The sequence below is a fragment of the Coturnix japonica genome, chromosome 19 (assembly GCF_054131305.1).
Source record: "Coturnix japonica strain WE chromosome 19, WE-NBRP24, whole genome shotgun sequence".
Taxonomy (NCBI): Eukaryota; Metazoa; Chordata; class Aves; order Galliformes; family Phasianidae; genus Coturnix; species Coturnix japonica.
This window is the reverse complement of record NC_140681.1, coordinates 1,762,751-1,784,079: the sequence shown is the minus strand read 5'-3', so window position 1 is coordinate 1,784,079 and position 21,329 is coordinate 1,762,751. Positions and strand designations below refer to the sequence as shown.

General features: G+C 45.8%; 1 protein-coding gene across 12 annotated transcripts; it reads left to right on the top strand.

The window, feature by feature from the left end:
* Nucleotides 1-705: 705 nt before the first annotated feature.
* RBL1 (RB transcriptional corepressor like 1) lies at nt 706-19,101 on the top strand. Of its 12 annotated transcripts, XM_085519929.1 has the most exons (24): nt 706-926; nt 1,002-1,135; nt 1,243-1,443; nt 2,550-2,614; nt 2,707-2,835; nt 2,948-3,108; nt 3,835-3,884; nt 4,003-4,062; nt 5,472-5,610; nt 6,459-6,645; nt 7,289-7,455; nt 8,021-8,133; nt 8,613-8,716; nt 9,116-9,253; nt 9,880-10,044; nt 10,222-10,357; nt 10,897-11,163; nt 12,122-12,300; nt 12,993-13,169; nt 13,630-13,701; nt 14,043-14,127; nt 15,209-15,372; nt 16,327-16,491; nt 16,740-19,101. In XM_085519929.1, the coding sequence occupies exons 8-24, from the start codon at nt 4,026-4,028 to the stop codon at nt 16,908-16,910; spliced, it is 2,466 nt and encodes an 821-aa protein (XP_085376055.1). In that variant the 5' UTR covers nt 706-926; nt 1,002-1,135; nt 1,243-1,443; nt 2,550-2,614; nt 2,707-2,835; nt 2,948-3,108; nt 3,835-3,884; nt 4,003-4,025; the 3' UTR covers nt 16,911-19,101. The 12 variants fall into 12 exon arrangements, 11 of the variants coding, with proteins under 11 accessions (XP_085376055.1, XP_085376054.1, XP_015736709.1 ...); XM_085519928.1 differs by lacking the exons at nt 4,003-4,062; nt 5,472-5,610 and having other exon boundaries at nt 12,176-12,300; XM_015881223.3 differs by lacking the exons at nt 4,003-4,062; nt 5,472-5,610.
* Nucleotides 19,102-21,329: the final 2,228 nt, after the last annotated feature.

Genomic DNA, 21,329 nt, shown 5'->3' with positions numbered 1-21,329 from the left:
CGGCCCAAGGCACGGCGGGCTGATCCCGGAGCGCTGCGGGGCGCCCGGGGGCGGAGGCGGAGCCCGGAGAGCGGCCGCGGTACCGGCCGGCATCGCTCGGTGCGCTCGGGCAGCACCGCTCTGCGGGACGGTCCTTCTCCCACTGACACCGCGACACCTGCACCGGAGCCCGGCGAACGCCCGCAGGTGCCGAGCAGCGGCTCGCGGCGTCGCTCCGGCTCAGGGCGGCGCCGTTACTGAGCGGTCGCCGTTCGGTTCCTCGGGCGGACGGACGCGATAAGGGTCAGTTCCCGGCGGTGCGTGGAGCCGTGCGGGGCTGGGGCAGCTCCGAGGTCCCGAGCTGCTGCCCGAGGAGCCGCTCGCACGGCGCCATGTGCGGACGGTCCCGGCCCCGCAGCCCCGCTCGGCACAAGGTGACGCTGTGGGCAGCGCCGTGACACACGAGGCCGCCCCGCACCGCGACCGAGGACGGCGGCTCTGCGGAGCGGCGGGCACAGCGCGCACATGGGACGGGCCCAGGGACGAGCCATCCCACGGACACGGACACGGACACGGACACGGACACGGACACGGACACGGACACGTCCTGGTTCCGTCCGCCCCGCCCGCTCCCCCTCCGTTACACACACAGCCCCTCCCAGCCCCGCGCTCCCCTCCCGTTTCCCGCCCGTTGGCGCTCACGGCGCCGGAAGCGGCCGCGCCGTTTCCGGTGGTGGGTTTTGGCGCGCAGAGCAGCTCGGCGCGGTGCCGGCCGGGCCGGGTCGGGCCGTTGTTGGGCCGCCGTCATGTCCCGCACGGAGCCGCTGCTCGAGCCCGAGCTCGGCGCCGCCGTGGAGCGGTTGTGCCGGGAGCTCAACCTGGACGCGGGCAGCGCGGCCGAGGCGCTGCGCGACTTCACGGCGCTGCGCGGCACCTACAGCCTGGAGGTGGGCGGTGAGGCCGGGCGTCAGGCCGCGACGTGGCGAGTCGGCCCCGGCCCCACGCGCGGCGTTGCCTTGCAGGGGGACGCGCAGCACTGGTTGGCCTGCGCGCTGTACGCCGCGTGCCGCCGCCGCGTGCTGCCCACCGTGGGCTGCGGGACCGTGGAGGGGAACGGCGTGTCGCTCACCCGGATCCTGCGCTCCGCCAGGCTCAGGTGCGCAGCTCGGCCCGCGGGGCGGCGCTGAGAACGGACGCGCGTTAAAGCCGATAATAACGCGGCGCTTTCCTCGTCGGCTTTTCTTTCTTTTTTTTCCTTTTAAGTCTGATTCAGTTCTTTAGCAAAATGAAGAAGTGGATGGACATGGCCAACGTGCCGCAGGAGTTCCGGGAGCGGGTGGAGCGACTGGAGAGGAACTTCGAGGTGTCCACCGTCATCTTCAGGAAGTTCGAGCCCATATTTCTGGATGTCTTTCAAAACCCCAACGAGGAGACCTGGAAACCCCAGCGCAGCAGGAAGCAGAGGTACTGCAGAGCGCCGTGTGGCTTTGCATGGGTTTACAAGTAACGGGAACGTTTGTTGTGCTTAGAAAATAAGGCCGAGCTTTGAAGTGACTGAGTGTGAACGCAGGGATGGTGCAGGGCGGTGGCTGAGGCTGGGCTGTCAGTCCCCCCGTGCCTCTCAGGGTGCTCCGTCCGCGGGGCTCCAACGTGCGGCTGCTTTATGTGACTGCCCGTATGTGAGTGCCAGGTGAGCGCTGCCCTTCTGTGGGAGAAAAATGCAGACAATGTGCTCATCTGTGTGACACTGTAACTGCTTCTGGTGTCTTCCTGATGCACAGAGCGCTTCTAGATTCAAGGGCTTTGTCCTTGTTCTGCATTGACTGTGTGGTTGTCCCTGGTTGCTCTGATGAGGATACGACCTTCAGCAGCAGGAGCTGAGCTGGCTCTTTGCTGGGGGTTTCTGCTGCTTCACGTGCTGGTCTGGATGCAAGGGGTTAATTTGTGGTAACCCGCTCTGGTGTAGCTCCTTGTGCACAAATGGGAAGGGAGCTGCTGCTGCTGCAGCCAGTTCTGCTGCGTCTGCACAAGGAGAAATGTCCATGCACTGTTAATGTTCCTTCATCAGAGCAGCTCTCATTAGCGTGACCGCACTGTTAGCTTCTCTGTCAGGTGGTTTTCATTCATTTCTTCTCCTAGACTATTCACCAGAAGAGCTGCAGTGCAAGTTGTGGTTGCATGTTTTGAAGGGATGTGTGATGCATTAGTAAAACGTTTAGGAGAAAGATGCACTGCAATTGAGAGAGCCCTCAGCATGGCTCTGCGTGCAGCTCTATGAGACTCCAGTTGCAATTACACCATCACCAAAGCAGTGTGCCTGGGGCACCAAGCACAGGCAGCTGTTGGCTCAGAGCAGTCGGTGATGCTGTGCCAGAAGCTCTGCAGAGCTATCCAGGAGGCTGCAGTAAGAGCTGCTCTGTGTGCCCGCAGCTTACAGTGTGCCTTAGTTTGCACTCATGAGGTGATGGCTCTGTCTGTTGCTTTGAGCATGGAAACAGAAGGAAACTTGCTAAGCAGTATGTTTCAGCTTCCTGGAAGCAGAGACTGATTCCCACCCCTCTCGTTGACAGGCGGGTGCTGTGTGGTGTTAAGGATCTCTTCAACTTCTGCTGGACCCTGTTTGTGTACACTAAGGGTAGGCTTGTGCTCTGCAGCCACGTGTTTCGCATGCGTTCTGAGTTACAAACTTCTGTTGCGTCGCCTGACATGATGTGCTGTCTCTTAAAGGTAATTTCCGTATGATTGGGGATGATTTAGTAAATTCCTATCATCTGCTTCTGTGCTGCTTGGACCTGGTTTTTGCAAATGCCATTTTGTGTCCAAATCGGAGAGATTTGCTAAATCCGTCGTTTAAAGGTAGGGTGGGGATCAGTTATTCAAAATGAAATACACTTTGTTCCTTTGGTTATTCTTCTTTAAGTAAAGATGGAGGTTGGTTGTTTTGTTTTTCCCCTTCGCCCATTCCCAGGTTTACCAGCTGACTTCCACGCACTAGAGATGAAAGCCTCAGAGGACCCCCCGTGCATCATTGCCACGCTGTGTGAGCTGCATGATGGGCTTCTTGTGGAAGCGAAAGGAATAAAGGAGCACTACTTCAAGCCATACATTTCTAAGCTGTTTGATAGGAAGGTTCGTATTGCTATTTGAAGGATGTGTGATAGCGCTCATACTGACGGTCCTGTCTTGAACACTGAAATCCCGTGTGTATGGAGGAAGGTGCACTGGTAGGCAGAGGACTTGTGTTGGTTCAGGTCTGTTCCTCTGTGCATTTTGGCAGGAGCGGAGCTGAACTCTCCCTTCTAATGATGAGTGCTGTAGGGCCCCCCTCTGCTTTGGCTTCTTATGTCAGTGGAGAATCCTTGCTTCCTTGGCAGTATGGAAATTGCAGGTGATAACCTGTTTTAATTAAAGATGATGTTATCTTGTGGAGTAGCTGTCATGATTGTCTGGATCCTGGTGTGTGTCATGGGCTAAACACAGTGCTCTGAATGAGGAGGTTGGGGTCACAGGTGGAAAAACTGTTCTGTGTGGTTTTGCTCCTGGAGGTATTTCTAAGCTCCGTGGAGATGTCTCTATTTGCCCAGTAGGTTCCTCCCTGCCGAGGGGCAGAGGTAACAGCACAGCTCCAGAGTACTGCATTTACTACAGGTTGGATAGACCTGAGCTTTGACCTGGCCTGTGCCTCTTACCAGCAGCATTGTGCTGCTTTGGTCTTGGCTAAAGGAAAGGTCTGTTTAATGCTCCTTGTGCTTTTGGTAAGGGCCGACTTGCTGTCGCATTGTTGAGGTGGGATGGTTTTGATTTGTTATGTAAGATGTTTCTGCTTTCTTTTCTTTTTTTTTTTTTTATTCTTAGATCTTAAAAGGAGAATGTCTGTTGGATCTTTGCAATTTTACAGAAAATAAGTAAGTTATGGATTGCGGTTCTAATCATGGACTTGGGTTTTGTTTCTTCAGTTTCTCTGAATGCTAACTCTCACTTTTTCCATGTCTTACTTTGTCTCACTGCTTGCGGTGATTTGAGAACCAATGCTGTTACTTGCCTAAATGCCTCCTGGGTCTGAGATGGCTCCAGTGTCAGAGGGTGAGCTACAGAGTTTCTTCCTTAATGTCAGGTCACAGAAAGGTGCTCAGGCCTGGAGCAGCTGCTCAGGTCAGGGCAGAGCTCCCCATCCCTACCGGAATATTGCAGTTGTGTGGATGTGGTTTAGTGGTGGGCTCATAGTGCTGCCTGAGGATAGAATTTGATCTTTAGGGTCTTTTTCCAGCATAGATAACGCTGTGTTGTTCTGGCAGCTGTTAAGTTTTGTGTAGTCTGATGCAAATCAAAGCTCTGAAGTGCATGGATATGTTAACTATGCATACCTCAATATTTGTATGTGAATAGGGAGGTATTTAGGGTTGTTTATTAGTCTCCAGTTCAGTGCCTAAATCTGTGAATGCAGTGGGAGAGCTCAAAAGAAAGAGGAGCAACAGCTGCAGAACCACAAAAAAGCACAGAGGTTTCAGGGGAGGTAAGTGAATCTGTGCAGGAGCTTCTGACATTAAGTCTCAAAACTAATTTAAATGAGAAGATTTGTTCTGTTTTGTTCTGGATCCTGTCAAGAGCTTCTTCCTCTGCCAAACGCAGCTGATAATTCATTATTGCAGGGTGAGGTTTGAGCTGGTCTGTTTGCTTTCTGAGAAGCGTGAGCAGTGACTGCACCGCTGTAACGGTGTGGATCGCATTCAGATGTGGAGGTGCTGCCCTGATCCCTATGGAGCAGTGAGCTGTGCTAGTGTTCCTGCTTAAAGAGTGATAGTATTGATAGTTCCTGTTGTGCCAAATAAGGCAGTGTTCCCTATTCTTTATTAAATGATATCTGAGGAAACCAATCTATGTCTGCCCAAACAGAAGGCTCCGCAGCCTTTGAGAGGTTAAATGTTCCTCTTCCACGCACAGGTTGGCTGGAATTGAGAAACCAAAGGGGTTGTTCACTATCATGGATGTCAGTGGCGACTTGGGGCATTGAAGCTTCAATTTCCCTTCCTCTGTGCTGTTGAGGGAGGATGCCACTGAGCGCCAGGCAGCCAAATCAGAGCTCAGAATTAGTTCACTTAATGCAACCCCTGCTGCTCTGCTTGGACAGAGCTTTAACTACTGATGGGCTCTTTCAAAGCTGTTTGTCCCTGGGGTAGAAGCACGTTTTCTCCCTGTGTGAGCCCAGTGACTTATAATCAGGATGAGTTTTTTGTTCAGTGAGTTTTCACAGTGGGACATATTGCAGTTCAACTCATTTATGTTCATCATGACAAAGAAATCAGGATTTACTGGGAAACTTGAGCAGCAGCAGGGACCTGGCAGATACAACACTACCTGATGTTAATGGAGCTCAGTCAGCCTGCAGTTGTTTTGATTTGGGAATTTCTGTCAACATTTTATATCCTGCACTTAGACTTCTCCTGTGCCATGGAGGCAGCTCCATTCACATCTAGATTCCCTTCCTTTTGAAGGACTTGCCCTCCATCTCACAGGTGTCTCCAAGTTCTGTTCCAAAAACAAGTGTCATCTCACTGCATGGGCACAGCACCTTCACATGCAATTCAGAACCCAACCTGTGCAATCATCTGACTTCCCTGAATACCAGCACTGGTACAGTAGATCTCTTTCCATTCCCAGCCCAGAGTGGTTCCATTTTCTTTATGCATTGCTATGAAATTTTCTATCTGTTCACTTTGCAGCACAGAAGGGAATGGGTACAGGAAGGGAAGTTGGGAAAAGGTAGTGGCAGCATTGGAGTGCGTCACCAAGTGCCTCATGGTTCCACATTCCATGTGTATCTGCCAGGTTTTCAAAATGTTTGGGAGTATTTCTTCTGTTTCCACACAGTAGTGACAGGAACTAATTTAATGCTAATTGTCATCTAAGAAAGGCAGTTCTTTTTTCTACTTCCTTAGGAAAGTGCAAGGGAAATGTAAGATTTCTGAAGATGTCCATGTTAATGGTGTTTGAAGCACATGCATCTTCATTTGGCAGGTTTCAATCTAAAATTTCTGGATCAGCAGATGGGAAAATTGTCCAGAAAAGCATGATTCTCTAGATAGATAGATAGGTAGATAGTGTGTGAAGTAATTCAACTGTGGAGCCTGCTGCCATGATTTCAGCAGTGTCTGAGATTAGTGCACTGTGTGGGCATCCCTGCCCATGGTGGGAGCAGCTTGGAACAAGGCGATCTTTAAGGTCCCTTCCAACCTGATCCATTCTATGGTTCCATGAAGCACTGGTGGGAGAAGAACAGGCCGTGCAGTGCACTGCTGTGGGAAGCCTGGAGCTGAAGGCAGCCAAGGAGGGGCTGTAAGCAGGCTGCTCGTGTAGGGAAGCTCCATGTACAAGCACTGCTGTTACTGAGAGCATTAGAAGCTTTGAGTTTGTGTTGGCTTCAGTTTATGTGTTTGTTCAGCAGCTTAACTTTCACTGTAAAACTTTGACTTCTCTTCCAGCAAAGCATTGAATAAAGAATATGAGGAGTATGTTCTAACAGTGGGTGACTTTGACGAGAGAGTTTTCCTTGGAGCGGATGCAGAGGAAGAAATTGGAACTCCTCGAAAGTTTCCTGCAGATTTGCAAATGGGGAAAACAGCAGCAAGAGCTCACGTGGAGTGTCACCTTCAGCAGCACTTTGAAAAGGTGGTTCGTGGAACTTGTTTTCATGGGGAAGTACTCCTAAGTTTGGAGTCAAGTTTTCCTATCATTGTACGCAGTTTAAATCCCTGAGCCGACTTGGAAAAGCTGCTTTCCTTGGGTGGTTCACTGGGATGAAGGAGGTGAAAGACATTTGTAGGTTTAATCGGGCAGTCTTGCTAAGAGAAATTGTGGTGTCATCTTTGTTACGTAATGCAGTAAATAACTGCTCCTTAAGCAGGGTGGGAGCCTGTGAACTACTGCTGTTTTGTCCAGGAGAAATGTCTAGGTAGTTGAGACCTCCATACACAGAGTTATTTCGTGCTTCTTTTATACCCAGTAAGAATACCATGAAACCTTTCATAGGGCAAATGAGGGCAATGATAGAGCCTTTATTTGAGAAATGGGCGCTATAGGAAAAGATATCAGAAGGAATTAACTCACACCTCCCAGTAACAGCTTGGAGAAAGGGAGCCCAGCATTAGGAGGAGGAACTCGTTATTCTGAAGTTCTGAGGGCGTGGATTTGGCAGCCTTCCTTGGCAGAGTTTTAATGGTGCTATTTAAATCTTAGAAGTGATTTTGCAGGAGTTGCTCTTTTTGCACCAATTCTCTTAGATTTTTTTATTGATTATCCATCTCTCTCACAGAAAAGGTCATTTGCACCTTCAACACCTCTGACTGGAAGAAGGTACCTACAAGAAAAGGAAGCTGTCATCACTCCTGTTGCTTCAGCCACACAAAGTGTGAGCCGGTTGCAGAACATTGTGGCTGGGTTGAAGAACACACCCAGCGACCTGCTTATGGCCATTTTTGAGTAAGTACTATTAAAATGTCTGTAATCTGTAGTGAAAAACATGTTCATTTGAGTAATAACCTGTCTGTCAAGAAACGTAAATATTAAAACTTAAATGAGTGTAGAGAAAAGCCTCTGATAATAAATGTGTCGAGTGCTTTGCTCGTCTTGAATCTGAGTTCAGCAAACGCTATAATATGTGTTGGCTGACTGGGAGGAACAGAACAACTGTGGTTTTGACTCTGTGGAATGGTCTGTGGAAGCTTCTCTGGCTCTTTTTGCCAGCAGTGACCATGACTGGGGTTCATCAGTTCCCCTTCCGCTTTGCTTTTGTTTTTTGAAGGCTCTCACACCTTGCTCCTACTGGATACGTTTTTCTCCTGAATGTGTTATTGTGGCTCTTCATTTCTCCTATGTTGACTCTAAAATCTCTACAGCAGGAGATAAACGATCTTTCCTCGTGATGTTTCCTCTGGTATTTATGATATTGGGATTACTGCCTAATGGAAAGCTCTGGTGTTGTTTGTTTGTTTGCCTGGGAACAGGACACTTACTACACTTGCCTGCTTCCTGTGTTCTCCTGCAGGTCTTGTGCACGCAACCCTGCAGAAAGCATCATGAACAGAGTGAGAGAAATAGGGGAGACGTTCTGTCACAGCTACACTCAGCCAACAGACGAACTGCCGGGATCTCATATAGGTAGGAAGGTGAAATGCACGGGGTGTTCCAGCCATGTACTCAGTACACAGGAGCTCTTTAACAGTCAGCGCTCCCAATCAGAAAATCATTGCTGTTGACGCTGTGATGAATAATATCTTATTACAGAATGGAAAGGTTGCAGTTCAAAAGGAGATTACTGAGGGAGTACTGAGACTGTAGAGATTTTTAACAGAAACTGTAGCCTTGTATTCCTAAAGCTGAAGGAAGGGGAATCCGACCAGGGAATGCATTGCAACTGTTTCCAAATGGCTTCAGTATAAATATTAGTAATCCTCTCCAGTATTCCTAGACTGGCGTGCTGCTCTTGTGACTAGCGTGGATCAGAGGACACTGTTTGCATTTGCAGGATGTGTATTTGTGTGCTGTGCTTTGTTACAAGGCCAAGCGTGGGTCAGTGCAGACTGAGGCCATCTGTGGAAACAGCACAGGGCTTCATCAGTGTTGGTTTTACATTTCAGATTTTGCTGTAAACAGATTAAAACTGGCAGAGATATTATACTATAAGATCTTGGAGACCATAATGGTACAAGAAATGCGAAGACTGCATGGGAAGGACATGACTGTAAGTAAAGAACCAGCAAAAGAGAACACCTCATAAGTCCTCTGTGGTCGGTTGGTTCCTGCACAGATCGGTCTGCAGACATCGACCCATGTGTATCGCTAATGTTACACACATCCCACACATTTCGCTTTTAAGTGTAGTCTGACTACTTTTGAAAATTGTAAAGATCTGCCATTATTATGTTAATTATATTCTTGTATTAATTATGCTCTTTATGTTTATGAATGTAAGGGATAATCCCATCTTTTCTTACCATAAAAAGTTGGGTTGTTTGGAGGCTCTGTGTGGTTTCTTAAATTAGTACTGAGATGCCTGTGATTGTGCCTAGAAGGCTTTTGACATACATGTGCCTCCATTTCCATAAGCTCAGGTCATTGGCATCTTCTCTCATCTCTTAAGGCTCTCCTGGAACAAGATGTGTTTCACCGCTCCCTCATGGCGTGCTGCTTGGAGATTGTGCTTTTTGCATACAGCTCTCCTCGCACCTTTCCCTGGATAATTGAAGTGCTTGACCTCAGGCCGTTCTATTTCTATAAGGTGAATACATACCATCTAAACCTGCACTGAAGGTGGCGCGTTACTGGACTGACAGTCCCAGAGGGTGGTGCTCTCCTAGTAGTCATGTAGGAGAGAGACAAATGTTAACTTGTGCCTCGCCTATTCTAATTTCTGCCTGTCCTTAACGTTACCTGGGATGTGTAATATTTGAGTTGAAGCTGAAATTCAAAGCAAGTAAATAGTCTTGTAAATGGTGCTTCACTGTAACATGCTGTTAATGAACTTCTAGTTGTTTTCATGCACTCAGCTGAATCTGATGCACCTGCTCATGTCTGCCTGGGTATAACATAGCGTGTGCTTCATGCATCCCTTCTGTATGTGCTCAGTGTGAGAGGGGGCCTGAAGGCACCAATGGAGAGTTATTCTCTGCTAATGGCATCCCACTTGCTGTCCATTTCCAGATCCCCCTTTGGCAAAGGAAGTGAAAGAAAATGTGATTCATTTGTACATTTAAAAGGACATAAAGGAATGTGTTTATGCTTGGCATGTCTATTTCATGTACATCTGTGTGCTTGTATGGACACAGGACAGCACAGCTGTGCTGAAATGCAGAAGTAGGATGCTGAGCAGAGGCCTTCTGTTGAGGTGTGACATGTTACTATTAGGTAATTGAAGTACTGATTCGATCTGAAGAAGGACTTTCCAGAGACATGGTGAAGCACCTCAACAGCATCGAGGAGCAAATCCTTGAGAGCCTTGCCTGGACTCGGGATTCAGCGCTGTGGACTGCTCTCCAGGCTTCGGAAAACAGGGTGCCCACCTGTGAAGAAGTACGTTATTTGTTTTCCTTTTTATTAAAAAAAAGCCTTATCGTCTTCTTACTGCTACTTTATACAGAACACTGTTCAAATGGGACAGTTTATGCAGGGGAAAAAAAAAAAGTTATTACAGATTTGGGACAAGGGACAACTGTTTGTTATCTTACATTGCTATTTTTTGTTTCTCAGGTAATATTTCCCAGTAATTTTGAAGCAAGCAATGGAGGAAGTGGGCTTGGGCATTTGCCTATGATGCCAATATCTCCTATAGTTCATCCTCGAGTAAAAGAGGTTCGGACGGATCTTGGTGGGAGTTTAAGACGGGGTATGTTCAAAGTTCATCCTATATTTTGGATGTGTGGTTTTCTTTATTTAGTTCTAGTCTGTGTTGATCAAGGAAAAGTCTAGATGCACCCAGTCAAACCCTTGGTATGTTTTACTAGCAGCAGACATTGGTCATCATGCTTCATGTATGAAGTGGAGCAGGACATGCCTGGACCATCCTGGCAGAGGGGAATTGAGGTGTCCCATTGGTTTCTCCTTGCTGGTTTTCCTGAATGCTTCTGTGCCTTGGGAAGTGTTCTGCCCACAAGTGGCTCTGGCAGTTTGGTTGCGTTTGTTTTTCCTGTTGCTATCAGATTGTGAAATCAAACTGTCTGGGAGAGCTACAGAGTAACAGAAGTCAGTTGAAGGGCTGTCAGTCTCTATTCAAGAAACAGTGACCTGTGAGATTACTCCCTAACCAGAATTGATGCATTTCAGTCTGTTGTTATAGCTTGACCAGATAGCCTCTTCTTATGCTGCAGAGAAATTCCTGTTCAGCTCCTCCACTGAAGATATTCTCTTTTCTCCTTTGCTCACCAGACACTCAGCCATTGTCACCAATCTCTGTGCATGAGCGCTACAGTTCCCCGACAGCAGGAAGTGCCAAGAGAAGACTCTTTGGAGATGACAGTCCCAAAGAAATGCAGGTGGAAAAGGTTTTAACAGAGGGAACTAAGTTGACAATTGCTCCAGCATCAAGTATTGCTGCTGAAAATGCATCCATCTCTCCTGGGCAGACAGTGCTGACTGTAACAACAGCAATGGTGGCAGGAAAAGCAGGACAGAAAGTTACTATTCCACTGCATGGTACGAGTTCCTTATGGTTTTCTTTCATATGAGATGTTTTGTTTGCTCTTAAGATCTGGCTAGATGGGCCGTAGATCTTGTATCTATTTTTCCTTCTTTAAGAGAGCATTAACAAAGCAAGCAAACAAACACAACACCAGAACTCAAGCCTTTGTATGGGTGTCTCTTTCTGTGTTTTAATCTGATATCTGACAAGAGTCTGGAGGATTCCACGTGGCAAACAAAATTGTGGAGTTCTTCCTTACTGTTAAATCTCATCACAGATTAAGCATTGGTTTGTTTTTCGGCTCTAATAGTGATTCATTCCTGCTTGCTCTGGTTTTTGTCTACTGTCTTTTTAAGACTGAAGTTACTGAATAAGGGTTGTGTAGACATTAAGCAAAATAGCAGGGGGTTGCATTTGTTTTTTGGGGGGGGTTGGCTTTCTTTGTTTTACTGGAACAGGTGCTTGACTATTTCTTACAAGGATACACAAGAAATGAGGTCTGTAGTCTTTCTGAATTTCAAAATCTGTGTCTCCATATAGGAAGATAGAATGAAAAAATCACTGCTTTTCATGTTTAAAGAGACATTCCTTAAGAGAATTTGACAGCCTCAGAAACTCATGTGGGCTGTGTGCAATAGATTGTGAGATTTGCAGAATAATATAAAAAATGAACTCAGATGCCCATTGCTCCCAGAGGAGTGTTGCACTGACAACAGAGATTGTAATTTCATGTAAACCTTGTACTTTTAAGGGAGTTCTAGAAACAATAATTCACAACCATCCTCTTCCTTTGAGCTTTACCAGAAATGTACTTTTCTGTCATTTATGAAGACTCGATCTTCTTAGTGCTCGATATAGAAGGAAGAAATATCTTGTGTATGAAATACTGGTTTAAGAGTTCGGGATTTGCAGTTCTACTGTGCGTTGTTGTTGCAGCAAGCAGTTCATTTCTTGGGTGCGTGTCATCTTCAGGTATCACAAACGAGTTGGGTGGGATCACATTGATACCCGTTTCGATGAATCTAGGTCAGACACCTAAAATAGAGGCTCAGGATCCCTGCCACCCTCAGGTGAATCAGGATCAAGAGGTGCATCTCTCTTCAAGAAACAAACCAAAGAAAACAGGATCCTTGGCGCTATTCTACAGGAAGGTAGGCATCTTTGATAGGAAGGTGGGATTTACCTCTGTGGCTGTGCTGAAGCTCTGTGCATTACATTACCTTTCAGTCCTTGGCTTGAAGAATTCTCACATTGCTGGGAGAAGGGAAAAGCCATTGTAGAGGATTCAGTAACACCGTTCATCTTCTGTCCATTCACCTTCTGTCCTCCCCCATCATGAGGTGTTTTTGTTTCTTAATTTTCAGGAGCTTCTGGAAAGAGGGAATTTCTTGAAATGATGAGGAGTTAAAGGATTAGGTTAAGAACTTGGTGCTTCAGAGAAACGTTTTTAGGGCAGGGAGATATATTCTTACTAAAGAGGTTCTCAGAGATTTTCTCCTTTATATCCTAAACTGGAGAGGGGTGGATTTGAAGACTGGACTATTTGGAGGATGAAGAACTGGTTGGATCTCCATAGCCAGAGTGTTGAATGCATCCCATTATAGTGAGTGAGGTAATACAGAAGGAATAGAATATTTTCAATCAGGTTTCCTTTAAGCATCCAGCATTTGATCTGAGTTGACAATTTAGTATTTGAAGACATTCTTGTGGGCAGGAGGAGAAAGCTTTGAGGAAGCAAAGAACTGAAACATAAAACAGCTGCACTTCAGTGATGGCTTTCACTTCTCTGGGATAGGTTAAGCTCAGTTGGCTTGATTCGTTACTGTATGTCTTTCTCTTCTAGGTTTACCACCTGGCAAGTGTGCGCTTGCGTGACCTGTGTTTAAAGTTGGATGTCTCCAATGACTTGCGCAGGAAGATCTGGACATGCTTTGAATTCACATTGGTTCATTGTGCTGATCTAATGAAGGATAGACATTTGGACCAGCTTCTCCTCTGTGCCTTTTATATCATGGCAAAGGTAACATGTAGGTTTAAGGAATGAGAGTTTTATTTCAGTTCAAAATGTAAATTGGATGGCTGACCCTGAGTCCTGTAGCAAATGAACAATTCTGATGTGTGAAAGAAAACTAAAATTGCATGTATGCATGTATAGCTGTGTGGTGGTTTGTGGAGTGCTTCCTTTTTTCTACTGAGAAAAGTTAAGACACGTAGTTTTCAAATTCACAAATACATCTGATGGAATAACACTTCCTTTTTTAATTTTTAGTATGAGTTGGAAAAGAAATAATGTCTAACTTAGGCAACAAATAGCTTTACTATCAGAAATAAAAAAGAATGTGTATTTTTGTTCATATTCCCATCATTAGACGCATCCCATCAGCATATTAATGCTCGTGAAAGATCTGTGTACAAGGAAGCTAATTGAGTACACTGCACCTGGGCAGCCTCACTGTCTTCAATGGCCTTTTCTTTTCCAGGTCACCAAAGAGGAAAGAACTTTTCAGGATATAATGAAAAGTTACAGGAATCAGCCACAAGCAAACAGCCATGTGAGTAAATGAAGGTGCCTTTCCTTTGTATAAATGTTTGACGGGGTGGTTTTCAGGTGATTCTGATGATAATGGAAAAGTCGACTTCATTGCTTTATTCATTCTTACTCAAATGGATTTCATCTCATAGTATTGCCAAGGTTGGAAAAGACCTCCAAGATCATCCAGTCCACCTACCACCCATATTTCCCACTAACCCATGTCCCTCATTACAACATCTAAACATTTCTCGAGCACCTCCTGGGACAGTGACTCCCCCACCACACTGGGCAGCCAATTCTGCTGCCTGATCATCTTCTGACTTTTCTCTTTCCATGTTTTCCCCCCTCTGTGTCCTGTAGGTTTATAGGAGTGTCTTGTTAAGAAATAGTTCTGCCAATGTCCTTTTGGACAGAAATGCAAACCAAGATGTGCGGATGACAGAAAGTAAGTAAAGTAATCTGACACTGTTTTAAAACGTACTTGCATGTTTTTATGGAACCAAACAGTAATAAAGAGAAAGAAAGTTTTAGAGCTTTCAATATTGAAGAAAAATAATACAATGTTGAAAAATTGTATTTCATTTCATCAATTGCCCTCCTGCATTAGAGAGGGAGAAAATATTCTTTCCAGTTGGAACAAATGCTTAATTGTATTTTGTTTTTTTTTTTTTAAGGAAGAAAACCTATAGATTCAGCATCCTGTCTAGCAGCTGCTTGAATGTTGCTAATAGATGAGCATCTCCTTTATCTAGTATCATCTTCTGATTTTTAACAACAGCTTTTGACAGCTCTGTGTTTTAACACAAGGCAGATGTGCTAAAGATTTACAGATACAACTGAAAGTTTTTAATGTTTTATTTCCTATTGCACTGATAACGAGAGGCTTCCTTTTGTGCTCTTGTTTTGCTTGGTAGTCACTAGTATGGAGAATGAAACAGGATGTTGCGTTCAGCATTGGCCTGACTTGAGAAGGCAAGAGATAACATTACCAGCAGCCACTTTGCTGTGCAGCTGCAGCTTTTTCCGCTGAACCACCGCAGAATTACATGTTGAGTGTTGGAAAGGTGAAGGTTCTGAGTACCTTTAGCATTGATCAGCATCCTGGCTAATATCATGACTTCTGTACTGGGATTGCATAGCAGTCCATAGAAAATGAACCAAAAAAAAAAAAAAGAAAAGGCTTTTTACTACTCCTTTTTTGGGGGGGAAAAAAAAAAAAAAAAAAAAAAAGAAAGAAAAAGAAAAGGGATATTGATCTTTACTGCTTTATTTCCAACTCCTAAGCTGTCACACAGATTTGCATTATCCACTTTAGTCATAACCCACTATTCTGCTGGCAGTGATCCATAACCCCTTCTGATGTTCATAACCACCTGCAGTGCATCTTTGTCCGAAGCGTGTTTCATGAGTTCATCTACTAATTGGTCAATTCATGTATGAGTTCTTGTCAGTTGGATATTACAGATTAAAATCTGAAGAAGTCGATTTAATATCATGTTCTAAAATCTGACACTTTCTCTTATTAGACTCATCTGTGAAAACTGGTAATTCCTTGGGAAGATCAGCAGCAGAGAACTCTGAGTTGGGAACAGAGGAGAGAGGAGATCTCATTAAATTTTACAATGCAGTTTATGTAGGAAGAGTAAAATCTTTTGCACTGAAATACGATGTCACAAACCAGGATCATATAGTAAGTAAAATGTATCGAAGCTTTGCTCTAAAGATCAGACACTGGTTTATTCCCAGCATTCGGTGTCAGTTCTTTGTTTTGTACTTACCTGGCATGGTTACAGAAATCACAAGGTGACGAATGATGCTGTGTGTAACGTTAACAGCCCTTCAGGAGCTGTGCAGTTTGGTTTACAACCTCGTTTTCAGCTTCTTTACGTAGCAGTGCTTGTTTGCTCAAGTGACTGTGGAATATCTGTGTTAACCCATCTGAAAAATGCTCCACAAGCAATGCATCCTGTTACTACTGTGGAAACTGCAACAGATACAAAGTGCACGATGATACTGTTGGATAGAGCAAATTGCACAAAACACCGTTTTCCAAAATATTCACCACTGTTGGCTGTAAACATTCATCAGTGATGAACCAGAGCCTGCATGCTGCGCCCAGGGCTGGGAAAAAGTAATTGCACCAGCAGAGATGGCCCACTGTCAGCACTGCTTGAACACCACTGGCTGCACTCACATCTCACATCCACTGTTTGATCTCCAGAAACGTTCACAAGCATTGATAAATGGCTCTGGGTGCCATTTTTTTCCACACGGAGGAATTCAGTCCCACCCACTTGTTCCATGTGCACTCCCGTGTCAGGTGCTGTTATGTCAGACTGTCCCTCTGCTGCCGTCTAACATATGACAGTAGAATGGAATGGGATATCAGTGGGAAGGTTCAACCCCTGCTGCCATCCCACCAACATCTGCCTCTGACATCATGAGCCAACATCATAAAACAGAAGGCATTACTTTTGGAGCCGCCTTCATCCATTTGTTCTGTAGATACTTGCTTGAATGTCCAGCTGCTATGGGATAAAATGTTCTACAGAAAACCTGGAAGTGTGGTTAACTGCTTTTTTGTGAAGTTATTGCTGTTTGGTAAACTGATTCATCTCCTCTGGGGATCCATCCTCTCTTTCAGGTAGAAGCCCCCCCCTTGTCTCCGTTCCCCAGCATCAAGCAGCAGCCGGTATCTCCTCGGCGGATCTCTCAGCAGCACTCTGTTTATATCTCACCTCACAAGAACAGTGCCTGCTTGACGCCCCGAACTGCACTCCTGTATAAATTCAATGGGAGCCCTTCTAAGGTAAAAGGGGAAAAAAAAAAAAGGGTTGAAAGAGGTTGATTTGGGAGAGGATGCATTCATCTCACAATTGAATTGTGCTCTAATTCAATGGGAATTGAATGGGAAACCTCACTTTGTGGTGAGGGATAGAGTTCTTTATGGAGAGTTCTTCACTTGCTCAGCAGAGAGATTCAAAATAATAACCAAATCAGGTTTGAAATGAAATGATAGGAACTCATGTTACTTTGTTCTCACATTGTCCTTCACAGAGTTTGAAGGATATCAACAACATGATAAAACAAGGTGAACACAGGAGTAAGAAACGAGCAATAACCATTGATAGTGACACCGAACCTCCTCTGAAGCGACTCTGCCAGGAAAATGATGATGTTCTACTGAAGCGCCTTCAGGATGTTGTCAGTGAAAGAGCAAATCACTAAAGCTGCCAGTTTCCTGTGTGATCTCAGAGCTATCTCCATCAGGTTGATACAGCAGTTGTGCTGTTACTTCCTTATGCGATGCAGTATATGCAGACGACTGCCCAGTTTTGTTAATGTTGAACCGCTGACTTCCACAGGGTGCAGGAGGCACAAGTTAGGTAGTAAGTAATGGAGAATGGAAGGTGGTTTTATGCCCACAGAACATACTGTACTGTAAGTTACTCTCCTTGAGCTGTTATAGCAAAAGAGTGATCTGTAGAAAGCTTAAAAAACTCCTGTCCAGGTTTTAAGCTCTGAGTGTAACTCAGCTTCTGGTAACCATTTTATTTTTAGAGTTAAAAATAAGGAAATGAGTGAGGTCAGTTAAGTTTCTCAAGCTTTGTTACTTGAACTAGAAGCTTTGTAAGTGCCTTATTTCTATAAGAGCATGGGGTGACTGGAGAGGAGAACAGATGGGTTCAGTCTCAGAAAGAGTGGAACAGTTCTGAAGCATACGTCTCAATGTCCTGTTTGTTACCTCCTGTCAGAACTCCAGCAGAAGCACATGTTACAGCATGGATTGGAGCTTCTGCAGCAGTGACCAGGAAGTAGAAGCAGTGGTAGTTTAAATTGGACACCAACAACTGAAAGAGCACAGAGATGCCTTTCTGAATAAGTCTGAATTACCTTCTCCTGAGCCAGTGAGCACTGCCTGGGAGCTGCTCCTTTCCAAGGGGAAGCTTGATAGCTGCCTTGCTGTAGAAGCTGTTGGTAGGAATTGTAGTTTAACTGTGAACACCTACAAGTCAATTACAATTGGAAAGACAGCGTGGGCTTCCACTGCCTTACAGCTGTTGAAATGTGTAAATTCCTTTTAACACGTGGTGTATCTGCATTTTAAGATCTTACTCTTTGTTGTGTAGTATCTACACTGAAAGTAAACCCATTGGATAAGGTATGTTTGCATATGTGATTTTTACAGCTCCTAAAGGATTGGTCTCATAGGAAATGTGTAAGTTCTTATTTCTTATAATGAAGTTGTTAACACTGAGGGATTTTATAGGATTCATTTTACCAAAATGGAAAAAGTCGAGTTTTCTGTAGGTCAGTATTTGGATTGTATTTCCTGACTGCCTTTAAAGCAAGCTAGAGCCATACTGAAACTTCTCAGCACTGTAGTGTGTGTGTGTGTGTGTGTGAGAGAGAGAGAGAGATAGAAATAATAACAGTTCCTCGGGTTTGTGCTGAGGGCTCTGTTCACTCCATGGTTTGGTTTGTTTGTTACGTGCTCCTGGCCTGCTGTGCTGCACTTCCAGGAAGAAGCTTGTGTGATCTCAAACTGCCACAGCTCGTGGATCTGGCCGGCAGCTGTGGAGGGAGAGTGTATGTGTACTGTGCATGTGCAGGGCCCTAATCAGCCAGGATAGGAATTTTACAAACCAGTTCATTTTTGTGTTGTTAACTACTTTGATTTTTGATTTCAAAAAAGGTGCTCATTTCTGATAGATGTGACTGTATGGAGCTGCACTGTCGGGTAATGGACACAAACAACTAATGCATTCTTCAGTTCCTTTAACTTTATTCTATTTCAGTATTTGTCTTCAGTCTGTGAGACAAAATGTACAGTAGAAACAAACTTTGTCTCGATCCACCCGTCTCTGCTGTAACAACCATAACCCAGTCCCTAGAAACTTCCTGCATTGTAGAGGAAATGAGGATTTCCTGTCTTACTTGCAGGATGACCACAGCCTTTATTGGTGATGAATGTAAGCTCAGGCTTAACAGGGTTACACTTTTCAGCAATATTGCATGGTAAGATTGTAGCTGACTGGGTTGTGATGTAGCACCCCTTGCAGATCGCTGATGGTCCCTTGGGTTGGAAGGGGCCTCAAGGCTCCTCAAGCTCCATCCCCCCACGATCTCTTCCTACCACATGGACTCCTCCCACACTCCTGCAGCCTCCTCTGGAGCTGCAGAGAACTGATGTTGCTCAGATCCTCACTAAGTGTCATTAAGCACAGTGTTATTTCATTAGAAAAAGGGATGTGCTGCAACTGGCTGCAGTTATTTTTCACCTTTGTAGGTGACAATATGAAAAACATTTTTGGACCTGCTGAACGGCTGAAGCAGCAGCAGATGTGAAGCTTTTGTAACGGTTTAAAGTGCCTTCACATGTAAATATGTATTTTATAATAAAAATATTGACACCTGAGGTTGCTGCTTTCTGTGGTCATTCACTAAATTACGCTGTCTGCATCTCCTGTGTCATCAAAGCCTTCTGTTGTTCCTGTGCTTCCTCACGTTCCTTCTGTATCTTTTTGCAGTTTGGATTTGTTATGTTTTGCTTCTGATCTACCTGTGATTTCTGTAGTGTTTGTGCATCAGTCAGGTGTGCTTTCTCGGAGAGGAGACCAAGTAATGCTCATGCTGAGGTAAGCAAAGAAACGCTGAGCAGGGCCAGTCCTGCAGTGCCCGGTGACCCTGCCCAGGTGAGCACTGACATTGCTGTGGGCTCTGGGCTCAAGCTGCTCCACGTGGGGCAGTGCTGGGGAGCCCTCATACCACAGTTAAATGCATTTTAAATGTACACTGAAGGTGTTGGGGTTTTTACCAGCTGACTTTGTGGTGGTTTTCTTCCTGTGAACATGCATGACGTTGGCATCGGATTAGTGCTCAGAGCTTGCTGAACTTTGCCTGTGCAGCTGCTGAAGGAATAAGTGGGGCAGTGTGGTAGTGTGGATTCAGTCGTACTGAAATCTTGGCACCAGACCTTTGGAGTCAAGAGTTGGTTTCAAAAGACAAGTTTTGATGGAGCTGACAGCCTTAGAGGATGCTGGGGGTGAGTTGTGTTGTGGGAAATGGGGCTGGTTTTTTCCTCTGTGTGGTGTTTTGTTTTTTTTTTCCTGAACTTCCCTTCTGTAGATAAAGCTGCAACAAGGGGGAAGCGTCATGGGCAGCACAGAGGGAAAAACAAGATTTGTTTTCAGAGTCGGGGGAAGAAATCTTGTTAATGCCATCAGGAAGAGCACAGCAGAGCTGCTGGCACTTAATGCCTTAACACGAGGCTGCCACAGCCTGAGCACACTAAGATGTGGCCTCAAGAAACTGGGGTGAGAGTGTGATTAAGCAGCGTGGAGAAATGAAACTGAAATTGAGTTGTTTCCCAGTAAGAAGCGTTGTTATGTGCCAGGCCTGTGAGTAATGCAGAATGTTTTTGTGATTTGATGCTTGAGAAACAGTTGAAAGTGCGTTGTAATCTTCATTATAGTAAGAGCTTTACTCATCATTTCAATAGCAGGTCCTGAAAAACAGGTATAAGCTGAACAGCAGAATGCTGCTTTGAGTGACTGTTCAGCTACAGTTGCCCCAGGGAGCCCCTCGGCACAAGGAAGTGCTGATAGAGATGTCAAAAGTAAAAACAATAAAGCAAAGTCCTGCACCAAAATGATCTCCCTTCCTCGTGGCTCTTTTATTCTCAGCTCCCCCAGGCACTCCCAATGGCTGTTTGTTTGCTTGTCCCCACAGCCACAGCCCTGCACCAGGCTGCAGTCAGAACCTCGCACAGCAGGAGATGGTTTTGTCTGCATCTATCATATAAACAAGCACAAATATTTTCCATCTCTTCCCTGTACCTATGAGCTTCACCCATTAACTTCGTGCTGCTCAGGCCAACACCCCAGGGACTGTCTTTGCTTTCTTTCCTTTTACTTCCTACTAGAGAGGGACGCTGGTAACCCCTGGACCCGTTGCCTTGTGTCCATCTAATTTTGACATATCAGCTCGTTTTGCATTGATTTGGGCAGGTTATCTGGCTGCTCCATGGCCCCAGAAGCCACGAGATCTCCCATTTGTTTTCTTGTTCTGTGCCAGTTCTGTTTTTCTGATGGGGATGAGCTGCCCCTCAGCTCTGAGCACTGCCCCTGCTCAGCGGGGTGGGCTGGGGCTGAAGGACAGCCTGGAACTGCCCAGTGGTGTGGAAAGGCTCAGCCGGGAGTTGAGTAGTGTGTGTGCTTTCCTGGCAGGAGTGTGGAGGTGAGAAGAAAACTGTGTTTACGGAAACAAACTGCTACAGCTTTACATTGGCTCTGCTGCTCCACAGAGAGACCTTGGGAAGAGCCCTGGAAGTTTGTTTCTTTGTTTTTGCTACATCTTTGAGGAGTTTGTGACCAGAGCACAAGGCCTCACAGATCTGCTTTAGGCTGCCTGGAGCTGTGCTGTGCCTGAGGCCCACCAGGCTGTGCTCCCATTGCCTGCTGTGGTGGGGGGAGAAAATGCAATGAAAAACATTGTGGGGCTGAGATAAGAACGGGGCCACTGCTCACCTGATTCCATCAAGGGTCCCCCCCATGGCTGCTTATCCTTCCTGGACCGATCCCACCTGGGCTTCCCACGTTCTGCAGCTCTCCAAGCATTGTTCCGCTGTGGCTCAGTCCCACGGGG

What these genes read in the sequence shown, in the direction of transcription:
- RBL1 (XM_015881221.3), top strand. Translation starts at nt 786, where the DNA reads ATGTCCCGCACGGAGCCGCTGCTCGAGCCCGAGCTCGGCGCCGCCGTG. An exon ending in TGCATGGGAAGGACATGACT is followed by an intron (nt 8,717 to 9,115) that starts GTAAGTAAAGAA and finishes TCATCTCTTAAG; the next exon opens with GCTCTCCTGGAACAAGATGT. An exon ending in TCACAAACCAGGATCATATA is followed by an intron (nt 15,373 to 16,326) that starts GTAAGTAAAATG and finishes CCTCTCTTTCAG; the next exon opens with GTAGAAGCCCCCCCCTTGTC.